The 15,041-nt window shown below is 43.9% G+C and overlaps 1 protein-coding gene across 1 annotated transcript in view; it reads right to left on the bottom strand.

Moving 5' to 3' along the window:
- Positions 1–2,681: 2,681 nt before the first annotated feature.
- LOC130927882 (adhesion G-protein coupled receptor G2-like) overlaps positions 2,682–15,041 on the bottom strand; it is a 43,963-nt gene continuing 31,603 nt past the window's right edge. Inside the window, exons 9-13 of the mRNA XM_057854021.1 lie at positions 11,404–11,669; positions 7,838–7,934; positions 7,641–7,770; positions 2,990–3,146; positions 2,682–2,916 (exon numbers count right to left, since the gene is read on the bottom strand). Coding sequence (XP_057710004.1) covers positions 2,828–2,916; positions 2,990–3,146; positions 7,641–7,770; positions 7,838–7,934; positions 11,404–11,669 — 739 coding nt within the window. The 3' untranslated portion in view covers positions 2,682–2,827. The remainder of the gene's footprint in view (positions 2,917–2,989; positions 3,147–7,640; positions 7,771–7,837; positions 7,935–11,403; positions 11,670–15,041) is intronic.

Here is a 15,041-nt window from a genome sequence, read left to right as displayed (position 1 = left end):
CAAAAGGCTATAGCAGTAGTTCTCAAATAGGGGGGCGCAAAGTAATGCCATGGGACACGTGTGACCTGGCGGCAACATATTTTTTGCCAGAACAGAACGCGCAATTGCACATCTACTAAGTGGGTTCATTTTCAGAGCGTATTTTTGCTGTATTTTTTGCATTAACAAGGAAATACGGATATGTTTACTGTGTCTGAAAATCTTTTTTTTTTTTTTTTTTAAACCTGTCCTGTTCAGCTGTTTGACACAGAGAATGGAAGTCTAAGTGCCCGGATTCTGAACAGTTTTAATGTTTCACATTGAGAGCCTGACATACTCCCATTGTGATCATTCAAAATACCTTTTTATTATGACAAAGCAGCGAACAGGAAGGGATTATGGGGGGACAGAAGAAAAGAAATACAAGAGAAGAAAGAAAAGAAACACATACACAAACAACAACAAGAAATACATTGAACATCTAAACTAGTTACTAATATGCTGGTGCTATCGTCAGCGAGATGTATTTCCGGTTTACACCATGTGGGGGCCTATTGGCCAGTGAAAGAGGAGAATGGGGGTGGGGGTGTCTATAAGACTAAGCTAAGTGATTGAAAGGGGTAGAGTGTACACAAATCAGTTCTGTGATCTAGAACCCAGTAATCGTGTGAATCTCTTATGAGTGTAAGCCCGTTGGCGACCAACCCTACGCCGCCGCATCGCCAATCCCGGCACCGGGACCTCCAACCCGAGCATGCCCTACCACATCCAGCAGCACGCAAGCCCCACCGGGCGCGCGACAGCCACGCAGCCCAGGGAGGGAGGGCGGGCGGGGAGGTGGGGGGGGCATGCGCAGCCCATCCCTCCTCCGGCAACCCAACGAAGGAGCCATCACCCCCCCCCCCCCCGGGACCCAGGGTGGTCCCCCGGGCCACCCGCGCACCCATCAACCGGCCTTCAGGGATGGCAGGAGGGGACGCATCACCAACCCCACGTCTAGACCCACCCCCGCCCGCCCACCCGGGCCACGAGCCACAGCAACAGCCCCCCAACCGGCACGGCACGCCGCGGGACCCCCAGCGGTCCACCAAGCCCCAGGCAAGGCAGGGTCCCCCGCCGGTGCAGGCGACACCCCGCTGATACACCGGCGCTCAGCCAGCGACCCGCGACGGAGCACAGGGCGGATGCCCAGCCAGAGAAGAGAGGGGAAGGCGGAGGCAGGAGAACGCCCAGGAACTGCCACGGGGCGATGCAAGATCGGAGACCCGACCCCCCCAACCCACTCCCGCGGCCGGCAGCCGAGGCAGAGGGGAGGCCACACCCCGGGAGCCACGTCATATAGAAAAAGTGTGGGACCCACCTACCACCCTATTACTGTGGCTGCCAGGTTCCCGACTGGCAGCCATCACCCAGCACCGTGATGGGGGTGTGAGGGGAGGGTAGTGCAATGTATGCATTAAAATAGGAGAGCTTGGCTTGGGGCAGTGTGACCGCAGCATGGAGTTTCTAACCAGCCGCCCGTCCTACCGCCCTTTGCCGGAGCTCTCCTGTGGAGTATGATGTGTGGTGCATTTAAAAAAGGTGCAGGGATGGCGGGGCCTGTGGTGAGGAGGCAGCCGTGAGGTACCCCCCCCCACAAACAGGTCCCAACCATCCCACAACCCTGGTGTGTGGTGCATTAAAAACGGGGGGGAGTCGGCCTGGGACTGTAAAGCCCCGTCCCAACTCTCCCCAGATGAAATGTATGAGCATGTAAGTGCCAGGGTGAAAAATATTTACAGTGCCGAAGTGCGTGAGTTAAGAGGCAGGCTCCCGCGGGCGTGGCCCTGTCCATCAGAACCACCGGCCGCAGGGCGGAAGAAGCGTCAGGGCCCCGATCAATCCCCGCCCCAGACCACCCACGGCGCCTCTGCGACTGCCCACCCCCTCCCGAGCACCCACCCCACACTCCGAGCAGGCGCCACACCAAGCGCCGGCGACCAGGGGACGTCCACCCCACCGGCAAGGGACAGCAAGCCTCACCCTAGGCCCCGCGGGCCCCGTCAATGACCCCGCCGGCTGGCGGGCGGCGGCAGCCGCCGCGGCCCAGGGAGGCAGACAGGGCCAGAAACAGACCAAGGGGAGGGAAGCGCACAACCCACACCCGGGCCAGGAGGGGCGCGCGGTATGACACCAAAGGGCACCTCCCCGGCACCCGGTACAGGGAGACGCGGCTCCGGCCGGGTGGACCTGGGAGGGAACCATGGCTGCCGCATACACCCCCCGGCCTCCACCCCACCCCGGCCGGCCGGGGAAGGGCCGCGGCCCCGGACCGGCACCCGCGCGGCCCCCCCACCCGCCCACGACACCAGCGCGCGCCCGACGGGACCCCCGCACAGCCAGAGGCAACCAGACAAGCCCCGGCCGAAAATCCCGGGGGCCAAGACCGGCGGCGGGACGACCCAGGGCAGGACGCCAACAAACTCCACCTGTCTGACATCCTGTAATTTAAGATGTTCCGATTGGTACGGTGGCGGTACCAATTCGGGACTGTTGGCAACCCTACCTGGAAGCATTGCATCGTGCGGTTCATTGCAGGCCGGTTACACAGACACAACTAAGGAACCCAGTCACTGTCGCTGAAAACGAAAAATTGAGTAATCAATCAATGATAGCAATTATTTTAAGTTCAAGTGAAAATGCACTGATTTAGTACTGAAAGAAAAACTATTTTCATAAAATGGTATTGTTACACAGAGCCAAGAAATGGTAAACATCTGATGTGTGTACAATATCAGTAGGAATTGAACAAAAGAGCGAGAGATTTATAAAACAGCCAGCGTATGATTTATTTGTCAAATCAAGGTTCTCAGCCGCTCGCGCTTGGCGTTTTACTGCTCGCCGTGTTGGGTGCCAACTTCCTCCACGACATGACGAACCACAAGAAGATGAAGAAACCTGCGAGGAGGAAGAGACACGGCCACTCAGGAGGTGGAGCGGGTCGAGCTGGGCAGGTTTTGGTTGTACTCACCTTGGAGCGGGTTCAGGAAGCAGAAGAGGTAGAGGCCCACGGTCGTCAAGTGGCCGAAGGAGAAGAACACCAGGCCCCAGGTGATGCCCAGCAGAGTGGCCAGGCCCAACACCGTCAGAATGTTCTGCTTTGCTCGCCCGCGCTCGTTCGGTCCGAACTGACAAAAACATTTTTATTTCAGAGGGTCATTTTTCAGGGAAAGTACCTTATTCAATTCATTCATTCATTAGTGCTCCGGCTAGAGTCAGGGAATCCTGTCCCTGTGGTTCCAGCTAACCAAATTAACCAGATTTTTCCAATGCTGGCATGTTGTTGGAGGTCGCCATCGTGGTCGTCTCCAGCCTGCGGCCCTCGGGTCAAACTGGAGGATGGCTCGTATCGGATGGTCAGGAGGCAGACGAAGGACATGGCTGAAACAGCGGATGCAGCATATTGCGACCAAGGAAGATGCTCAGGGCTGGCACGTGCGGGCTCTGAGCACTTAATTGGAAACTCGCTGTGGCCACCTGATGTTCTCGAGGGTTCTGAGAGCTCTACTATCAAAGCCATCAATTCTTGCTGCGAGATTGTGGTGCAGGGGTCATGTTTCTGAGCCATTAAAGCTGGATTAAGAGTACGGCGGAGTATCAAATCCGGAGCTTCGTTTTGCGAGAGATGGTCTGGTGCTGCCGTAGTAGTCTCCAGAGAATGCAAAGCGGATGCTGCCAGTGATCGTCTGCAAACAACCCGTGGTTTTTAGGTCCCCGTTATCTGTCACCATGGACCCCATACTCACAAAGTCCTTGACCGGCTCTACAATGTTGCTACCGATACAAATAGGAGGTGGATCTGCTCCATCACCGACGTACATGAACTTAAGGCCGAGCTGTGCTGCCTCCTCACTGTAAATGCCCAGAGGGTCCCTCAGCTGACTGTAAGTCATACTGAGCAGGATGGTGTTATCGGTGTACACCTTATTCATAGCACTACCGACACACGGTAGCAATTTGGTACCGGTTTCTTAAGCAACCATTGGCAACTTGGCCAAACACAAATGAACATGTCAGTGCCCATTTTGGTGCCTTACCTACGGTGGCCGAGAGATGTCAGGCGTAATACAAAGTCCAAACACTTTGCAAATAGAAAAAGCACGAACCCCAATTGCAAACGCTTTGCAAAAGATAAAAAGCACGAATGCAAACTGCCACAACATGATCCCCAATTCCTAAAGCGTGATCGCAAATTGGCAAAAGCACGAACCCCAATTGCCACAACACGGCAGCAAATGGCTCGCAGCTCGAATTCAAATTGCCACAACACAATCCCCAATTCCTAAAGCGCGAATACAAATTGGCAAAAGCACGAACGCCATTTGCCACAACACGACAGCAAATGGTTCGCAGCATGACCGCAAAAGGCTCGCAAGACAGTTGCAAAGACGATGACCCAGAAGTTAAAAAAAAAAAAAAAAAAATTAGGGTTGTCAAAATTATCGCGTTAACGGGCGTTAATTAATTTTTTAAATTAATCACGTTGAAATATTTGACGCAATTAACGCAGATGACCCGCTCAGACAGATTTAAATGACAGTATAGTGAAACGCTCACTTGTTTTATGGAGTTTTGCCGCCCTCTGCTGGCGCCTAGGTGCGACTGATTTTATAGGCTTCAGCACCCAATGAGCATTGTGTAAGTAAATATTGACATACACAATGGCGGGCTACTAATTTTTTGATTGAAAATCTTACAAATTTTATTAAAACGAAAACATTAAGAGGGGTTTTAATATAAAGTTTCTATAACTTGTAGTTCTTAAAAGAAAAATATTAGTACAAGTCTTTCTATCCATGATCGCTTTAACAGAATGTTAATAATGTTAATGACATCTTGTTGATTTATTGTTATAATAAACAAATAGAGTCCTTATGTACCATATGTTGAATGTATATATCCATCTTGTGTCTTATCTTTCCATTCCAACAATAATTTACAGAAAAATATGACATATTTTATAGATGGTTTGAATTGCGATTAATTGCGATTAATTACGATTGATTAATTTTTAAGCTGTAATCAACTCGATTAAAAATTTTAATCGTTTGACAGCCCTAATAATACTAAAAAAGACAACACTTTTGTATATTGCTATATGTGCTTTGTGACCATCTCTACGGGCCTCCGTAAAGTTGCCCCCCCATCAGACACAAATCTATATAAAAATGATGTTAATCGTTTGTGCTGCAACAGTTTTGTAGATACAGTAGTATGCTTTTATTGAGATATTAATCACGAGTGGGGACGTCACTCGTAGCTTTTTCTTAGCTTAGCTCCAGCAGCTAATGGAGCGTACCAACTCTCTCAATAACAGAGGGGTGTCCTAACAAGGCTAGCACGAACGTAGCGCAAACAAATTCGGGCCCATTTTGCAGTAAATTAGGGGGCTTGAGATATTAATTTTGAGTGATGACATCCCTCTAAGCCCCCAATTTACTGCAAAATGGGCCCGAATTTGTTTGCGCTACATTCGTGCTAGCCTTGTTAGGACACCCTTCTCTTATTGAGAGAGTTGGTAAGCTCCATTAGCTGCGGGAGCTAAACTAAGAAAAAAGCTAGGAATGACGTCCCCACTCGTGATAAATATCTCAATAAAAGCATAATACTGTATCTACAAAACCGTTGCAGCACAAACGATTAACATAATTTTTGTATAAATTTGCGTCTGATGGGGGGAGGGCAACTTTATGGAAGCTCGTAGAGATGGTCACAAAGCACATATAGCAATATACAAAGTGTCGTCTTTTTTATTATTTATTTATTTTTTTTTAACTTCTGGGTCATCGTCTTTGCAATTGTCCTGTGAGACTTTTGCGGTCATGTTGTGGCAATTGGCATTTGTGCTTTTGCTAATTTGCAATCGCGCTTTAGGAATTGGGGATTGTGTTGTGGAAGTTTGCATTCGTGCTGCGAGCCATTCGCTGCCGTGTTGTGGCAATTGGTGTTCGTGCTTTTGCTAGTTTGCGATCGCGCTTTAGGAATTTGGGATCGTGTTGTGGCAGTTTGCATTTGTGCTTTTTCGCCTGATACCTCTCGGCCACCGTACTTACCAATACATACGTGTCCTCTAATTGCGTGCTTGTATTTGTAGTGCTTTATCCCCTCCTAGTGGGCCATTGGTGTAGCTAATCCCAGTTGTGTGAATGCAATGGGGTGCCGCAAGCAACACGTCACTTCCGCTCATTAATATTCATGACATTAGCTACTGTTGCTAAGTAGGGACAAGCCACCGTTTGTCCCTAACAGGAAATGAATGCAAATCGTGTGCGAAGGAGATGTTTACAGAGCTAAACCTAACAATTCTCTCCGAAAATGATGTGCCTGGTGCCAAATTCACTGGCAAAGATGAGGAAGAACATAAAAATGTTCAGTTAAAGAGATGGCTTGAGTGTCGAAGGCTGAAAAAAACCTGAGCATAGCCTTAGCTTTTTTATCGACGCGACTGACAATACCATTCTACTGTTTCAACAAGCTATCCTTTACCATCAGACCTGTCTTTCTTATATATCCTCTGGTTGTCCTACGTCTCTGACCGTTCTTGGGGGTAATTTAGTTAGCTTTGTGTAGCGATCGCAAATGCTACTTAGTGACAGCCAACGAACACTTTTCATTTTTTCCATTGATAACACATCTTAATTCTATAATTTATTTACATTTACCCCTTACTAAAGTTGTTTATATATATGTATATATATATATATATATATATATATATATATACACATATATATATATATATATATATATATATACATATATATAACAGAAACGGTAACAGTGGCAGTCAGATACCATTGTAATTCTTTTCAGGTCATTCATTGTGAGACAGAAGCAGTACGGAACAACGTTAAGCTAAAAAAATAAGTTAAAAATATAAAAATTGCTTACCTCTTTGTCCTCTGAAAGACCATGCCAACCCAACGAAATGTTTACCGCGTATGAAGTGTGAATGGATTCACTAAGCTGCTGTTAAAGTCCGCACAAGTGGATTCGGTCTTTTTTCCTCACGAGTTTTTGGTTTACGGGAACGTATGAAGAAAACATCCTTCATGTGTCGTAATGTCTAGTTGTTTCTACAAGTTCCAAAAAAGCAATGCGTGATCGGCATGTTTGTTTTTGAAAGATTACCGGAGAAAAATGGCCCAAATTACGCTGTTTCTATGCGAGGGCGGGTCTATAATGTCCCACTTCGGCTTTACTTCCGCTCTACGATGCGACGTCACGGTCTAAAAATAGCATGCGTGCGGTACGCCATTACATGACGTTTTAACGTCATACTTGCTGTACAAAGCTTTTGCTTATCAGAGGAGCTAACCTTGACAGCTAATGTATAACTGCAGTTCCTACCTTTGCCTTGGGCTGGACAAGCTTCGCTTGTGAGACACTGTATAGTCTGGCCTTGTTTCATGTAACATGAGTGTTATGTAGTGTTTTCATCCTTCTTGGACGTATGATGCCGCCAATGAGTTGTTTTCTAAACTGTTTGAATGTCGTAAAACCTTTTAAAACGTGATAATTTGAGTCGATTTTGTCTTCCATTTATTATTATTATTATTTTTTTTTAATTCCAATATTTCATGAACCATTTTTTATTTTTTTATTTTTATGAGAGTGCGTACCTGTTTGCGGTGTGTGAATCCGATCAAACGATGGATGGTGAAGAGCAACATGATGAGGTTGAAGGCGAACACAATGCTGAAGACGCCCAACGTGCTGACCGTCTTCAGGTTGCCATCCGCCAGGTAGCATCTGCACACCCATTGGCTACATCAACCGCGCTGTCCGATAAAATTCTAAATTCCATTCGAGCGCTTACATTCGGGTGCTTCTAGGATTATTCGCATCCAGGGCTACATGCCCGTAAGCATCTGGTTGGACCAGGAATGCCACGATCACTATGGCGGCGGGCATGCCTGCGCACAAAAAAAAGGAAGGTCAACACTTGTATTCGCAGGGGAGACGGGTGTTAAAGCAGTACTGCTAAGACTTTTTGCAAAACTATGGGGCAGTTTACATGGCGACTCTGTGACACAAAGACGCATGACTGAGTTGCAGACTCGCCTCACGTGCATATGGTGTCGGCGAAGAAGAAAAATTCTGAATCCTGCCTCCAAAGTGGAAAAATCCGATTGCGGGGGGTTGAGGGGGGGCTTCCTCGGCATGCATATCAAAGGCTCCTGCGGCGCGAGACCGCGTCGCTAACGTCAGTACTCGTACACATTGGGCGTGCGCAGCGGTGCTACTAAACATTAAAAACAGCAAATATGGCAGAATGTCGGCTTTAATTTACTGTTTTAATAATATTTTTAAATTAAATATGTTGAACGTTTCAATTTTTGTGCCTTTTTGAACAAAAGAAAAATGACATTGCTTCGAGTGGGCGGGCATATATTTTTTTCCGGGCTGAGGGAGCTTTGTGGGGTCAAAGTGCATCATTCTCTGTCGCCCAGTAAATCTGCACTGCCCCCTAGGGCCTAGCATGAATACTACATCATTTTCAGAGAGACGGCAAGAACCAAAAGTGGTTTGTGCCATGTGGCAAAAATATTTTGCCACATCGCAAAAAAAATGCCGCATGGCAAAAAAAAATAAAAAATAAAATGCCACATGGCAAAAAAAAAAAAATGCCACATGGCAAAAATATTTTGCCACATGGCAAAAAAAAAAAAGCCACATGGCAAAAACATTTTTGCCTCATGGCAAAAACATTTTTGCCACGTGGCAAAAAAAAAATGCCACATGGCAAAAACACGTTTGCCTCATGCCAAAAACATTTTTGCCACATGGCAAAAACATTTTTGCCACATGGCAAAAAAAATATGCCACATGGCAAAAATTTTTTTCCACATGGCAAAAAAAAAATGCCACATGGCAAAAAAAAAAAAAACAAAAAAAAAAATGCCACATGGCAAAAAAATAAATGCCACATGGCGAAAAAAATGCCACATGGCAAAAACATTTTTGCCTCATGGCAAAAAAAAATGTCACATGGCAAAACGTTTTTGCCACATGGCAAAAAAAATGCCACGTGGCAAAAAAAAAAAAAAAAAAAAAAAAAAATGCCACATGGCAAAAAAAAAAAAATTCCACTGAGCAAAAAAAAAAATGCCACATGGCAAAAAAAAATTTGCCACATGGCAAAAAAAAGGCACATGGCACTTTTGTTTTTCGGCCCTGCTGCATTTTCATGCGGAATCGCGACATTGTTCAAATGGAGACGCAAATGCCAATTTGACATTTTTCATATTCTCGGAGAGTCACCAGTTAAAGCCCCTATAGTTCTTCTCAGGGGCGAAACTTAGGAGGGTGCTGGGGGTGTGACCGCACCTGGGGCTCAAAGGCAGTGTTTTTTTAACTTTTGACTGAGTCACGGAAATCCAAGCAGTTCTTGAATGAGACACGAGAAAAACCTGGCTCATCTGCACATGACCGCAACGTTCTACCTACAGTGGGGAGAACAAGTATTTGATACACTGCCGATTTTGCTGGTTTTCCTACTTGCAAAGCATGTAGAGGTCTGTAATTCGTATCATAAGTTCTATTATTTTATCCCTGATGTCCTTACACAGCTCTTTGGAGGATCGGAATCGGGTGTAAAGGATCGAGTTTTTCATTCCTCCCACCAGCTAAACTGTAGCCAAACTGTCCAGCTTGCATTTGGTACTTTAAGCTAACCATGATCGACAAGTTTGTAGCTTTGATCTTGCCATGGAAGCTTGGTAGCACAACGATCAAAGGAAGAAATTTGTCAACCATTGTTAAAGTTGCATAAGTGTGCTGTGGCAACTCACTATGTACTTGAGAAGCTTTCTTCTACAACGGGAGTGTCAAACGTGAGTGGACTCATTCAATGAAGCATTTAATAACAGCAAGCATTTTTCTACATTAATTTTGTTTAAAATGAATTCACATTATGAAGGTGGGACGGTAATATGTTTGGAACTTTTGCTAAAAAAAAAACTTTTTTTTTTGTCGGTATAGTATCGGGACTTGGTATCGCCAGATTCTCAATATAAGGTGCAAAAATATGCGATTGGAACATCCTAAATATTTATACTTCTTTTATTGGTCAATGTGAGGTCAACCAGCCCTCAATTTTGATTAAAAATGGTGTCAATCTGTTGTGCTTCGTTTATGCTGATCTGTGCTGTAATAAAAAAAAAATCCGTCTTGTAGATATTATGCTTTGAATTTGTAGTGATGACATCACGCAGCTTCCCATCAACGGCAGAAAGGAACCCCAATAGTGCCATTCGTTTGTGCTGGGTTTGTGCTCGTTTGTGCTGTAAAAATTTTCGTTTGTGCTGCGAATAGTTTAATTGAGATTAAAATCTTAATTTTGAGGGATGACGTCAATCACAGCCCTTCAGCGGTGGCTGATGGAGTGTACCAACTCTCTCAATAACAGAGGGGTGTCACAAAAACTAGCGCAAATGTAGCACAAATAAATGGCAAGCCTTCAGGTCCATTTTGCAGTCACGTCATCACTCGAAATCAATATTTCAAGCCTCCCATTTTACAGTACAGATTTCGACGTAAATTTTCTAGGGCTGTCAAAATTATCGCGTTAACGGGCGATAAATATTTTTTTTTTTAAATCAATCACGTTAAAATATTTGACGCAATTAACGCAGATGACCCTCTCAGACAGATTTAAATGACAGTACAGTGAAACGCTCACTTGTTGTGTTTTATGGAGTTTTGCCGCCCTCTGCTGGCGCTTGGGTGCGACTGATTTTATAGGCTTTAGCACCCATGAGCATTGTGTAAGTAATTATTGACATCAACAATGGCGGGCTACAAGTTTATTTTTTGATTGAAAATTTTACAAACTTTATTAAAATGAAAACATCAAGAGGGGTTTTAATATAAAATTTCTATAACTTGTAATAACATTTTTTCTTTTAAGAACTACAAGTCTTTCTATCCATGGATCGCTTTAACAGAATGTTAATAATGTTAATGCCATCTTCTTGATTTATTGTTATAATAAACAAATAGTCCTTATGTACTGTATGTTGAATATATATATACATCTTGTGTCTTATCTTTCCATTCCAACAATAATTTACAGAAAAATATGGCATATTTTATAGATGGTTTGAACTGCGATTAATTACAATTAATTAATTTTTAAGCGGTAATTAACTCGATTAAAAATTTTAATCGTTTGACAGCCCTAAAATTTTCACATTGAAATCTGATTAATGCGGAAATTCAGGTTACGTCGACGGGATAGGAATGGAACACATTCGTAACTGGAGGACTCTGCATACACATACGAAATGTAGCCCAAAATATACCCAAAATCAGGGACGGAACTTAGGGCGGTGCGACCGCACCCGGGCCTCTAAGGGGCCGGACGAGACGATTTTGACTCACTCCATCCCACCAGGCCGAGCTTGAGCATGTATCTGCGAATGTAGATGTTGAAGACGCGCACGAGAAGCAGGTAGAGATGGAAGCTCTCTAGCGCCATCCAACTGAAGGTGGCCAGCAGGGAGTAGTGCAGCGCTAGCGCCACGTACAAGCAGACCCCGTTGGACGCCGCCGCTGCCGCCTGGCTACCCAGGAAGTGTGCATTGAGTAGAATGAGTGCCAGCGCCAGGTGGACGTGCACCTTCATGGACACGTCCTCACGGATCTTTCTGCAACACGCATGACCCACTTGATTAGTCACAAGCCGAAAAACCTTACCTGTTGTGAAAAGAAAACTGTGAATTTTTAATATCGTTTGAGGCTAAGCTAAGGCGCGCATCGGACACCAGCAGTTTCAGCGTGCTAAAAATGATAACACAGGATTTAGTTGAGCTTTATTTCAATCTTGGACTCAACGAACCTGAGTTTAGCCTCAAATTATATAAATAAATGAAGATCTAAGCATAACAAAAGAACAATTAGCAAATGTCCGCTAGCTTAAATGCTATATAATGCTAAGGTTTATCAGATTGTTTCTGGTGCGCACTAGAAACAATTTAGTGCGTACCAGATAGTGTCTAATGTCCACCACATATTAATTGGCACTACGGCTGTCCCAAACGACTAATTTTCTCCCGATTAATCAGCCAACTACTTTTACGGACTAATCTAATAATAAAATTTTTTTTTTTTTTACTAAGTTAGCAACGAAATTTTTGTTGACGCTTATCAATTCATAAAAATATTTTGGAACACTTAAATAATTCATTAAAGTACAAAAAAACAACAACATATAAATAACAATAATAAATCACAAATCAACATTGACTTCAAATGCTGATAGAATTAACTAGTGCAAAAGAATGGAATGTAAACATATTCAGAACACTTTCGCCTTTCCAACATGTTTCAAAACAATTCTTAAAAGAACACCTAGCATTAATATTATAGTATAGTACTATATATAATAGTATTATAATTAGAGATACCGATAGATCGGGTCCGATCACGTCATTTTCAAAGTATCGGAATCGGCAAAAAAATATCGGCCATGCCTTTTTTTAATAAATATATATTTTAATTAAATCGTTTTCTAATTGTATTTAACGTTACAGACATAATATGTTACACTCATCCAGAGTCTTCAGTTTAGGCTTAATGTAGGGTTATTAAAAAGATCCCGATAATGGCGGCAATTAAGTTATTAAAGTGTCACGTTAAAATATTTTACGCTATTAATATATAGGCTGCGCGACCTTCTCACGCATTGTCACGCTTAATCTGTTATGATGCCGCTTTACCTACATAGAGAGACAAAAGGCAGCGCAAAATGAGTAGAGTGAATTTTGGCAGCCTTTGAAGCCGTTCTTCAATTGGCTAAAACCTTGCAATCCCTCTCCCTATGATGAGATATAGCATGGGAAGCAATTTGGGGAAGCAAGGTGGCAATACATCTTTGTCTTAACACCTTAACTTATTTCGCAAAGCAGGGAAGATATATCCATTGGTAGCACGACGCACAGTCACGGTTTTACTTCCCATCATGGTTCCTCTTCCCATCATGCATTGGGGCATGCTGCAGTATCATTTACTGAAAGCTCAACAAATACACTAGATGGCAATATTTAGTCACAATACACAAAGTCACAAGTCTTTCTATCCGTGGATCCCTCTTACAGAAAGAATGTTAATAATGTAAATGCCATTTTGAGGATTTATTGTCATAATAAACAAATACAGTACTTACAGTGCCTTGCAAAAGTATTCGGCCCCCTTGAACCTTGCAACCTTTCGCCACATTTCAGGCCTCAAACATAAAGATATAAAATTTTAATTTTTTTTCAAGAATCAACAACAAGTGGGACACAATCGTGAAGTGGAACAAAATTTATTGGATAATTTAAACTTGTTTAACAAATAAAAAACTGAAAAGTGGGGCGTGCAATATTATTCGGCCCCCCTGCGTTAATACTTTGTAGCGCCACCTTTTGCTCCAATTACAGCTGCAAGTCGCTTGGGGTGTGTTTCTATCAGTTTTGCACATCGAGAGACTGACATTCTTGCCCATTCTTCCTTGCAAAACAGCTCGAGCTCAGTGATGTTGGATGGAGAGTGTTTGTGAACAGCAGTCTTCAGCTCTTTCCACAGATTCTCCATTGGATTCAGGTCTGGACTTTGACTTGGCCACTCTAACACCTGGATACGTTTATTTTTGAACCATTCCATTGTAGATTTGGCTTTATGTTTTAGATCATTGTCCTGTTGGAAGATAAATCTCCGTCCCAGCCTCAGGTCTTGTGCAGATACCAACAGGTTTTCTTCCAGAATGTTCCTGTATTTGGCTGCATCCATCTTCCCGTCAATTTTAACCATCTTCCCTGTCCCTGCTGAAGAAAAGCAGGCCCAAACCATGATGCTTCCACCACCATGTTTGACAGTGGGGATGGTGTGTTCAGGGTGATGAGCTGTGTTGCTTTTACGCCAAACATATCGTTTTGCATTGTGGCCAAAAAGTTCAATTTTGGTTTCATCTGACCAGAGCACCTTCTTCCACATGTTTGGTGTGTCTCCCAGGTGGCTTGTGGCAAACTTTAAACGAGACTTTTTATGGATATCTTTGAGAAATGGCTTTCTTCTTGCCACTCTTCCATAAAGGCCAGATTTGTGCAGTGTACGACTGATTGTTGTCCTATGGACAGACTCTCCCACCTCAGCTGTAGATCTCTGCAGTTCATCCAGAGTGATCATGGGCCTCTTGGCTGCATCTCTGATCAGTTTTCTCCTTGTTTGAGAAGAAAGTTTGGTAGGACGGCCGGGTCTTGGTAGATTTGCAGTGGTCTGATGCTCCTTCCATTTCAATATGATGGCTTGCACAGTGCTCCTTGAGATGTTTAAAGCTTGGGAAATCTTTTTGTATCCAAATCCGGCTTTAAACTTCTCCACAACAGTATCTCGGACCTGCCTGGTGTGTTCCTTGGTTTTCATAATGCTCTCTGCACTTTAAACAGAACCCTGAGACTATCACAGAGCAGGTGCATTTCTACGGAGACTTGATTACACACAGGTGGATTCTATTTATCATCATCGGTCATTTAGGACAACATTGGATCATTCAAAGATCCTCACTGAACTTCTGGAGTGAGTTTGCTGCACTGAAAGTAATGGGGCCGAATAATATTGCACGCCCCACTTTTCAGTTTTTTATTTGTTAAAAAAGTTTCAATTATCCAATAAATGTTGTTTCACTTCACGATTGTGTCCCACTTGTTGTTGATTCTTGACAAAAAAATTAAATTTCATATCTTTATGTTTGAAGCCTGAAATGTGGCGAAAGGTTGCAAGATTCAAGGGGGCCGAATACTTTTGCAAGGCACTGTATGTACTGTATGTTGAATGTACGTATATATTCGTCCGAGTTTTATTCATTTTTTTCTTAATGCATTGCCAAAATGTATATGATCGGGAAAAATTATCGGGAGTGATTGGAATTGAATCGGGAGCAAAAAAAAAGCAATCGGATCGGGAAATATCAGGATTGGCAGATACTCAAACTAAAACGATCGGGAGCAAAAAAACATGATCGGAAGAACCCTAATTATAAT

Source organism: Corythoichthys intestinalis, chromosome 1, assembly GCF_030265065.1.
Source record: "Corythoichthys intestinalis isolate RoL2023-P3 chromosome 1, ASM3026506v1, whole genome shotgun sequence".
Lineage (NCBI taxonomy): Eukaryota > Metazoa > Chordata > Actinopteri > Syngnathiformes > Syngnathidae > Corythoichthys > Corythoichthys intestinalis.
The sequence above is the reverse complement of the archived record's forward strand: the minus strand, read 5'-3'. Positions and strand labels throughout refer to the sequence as shown.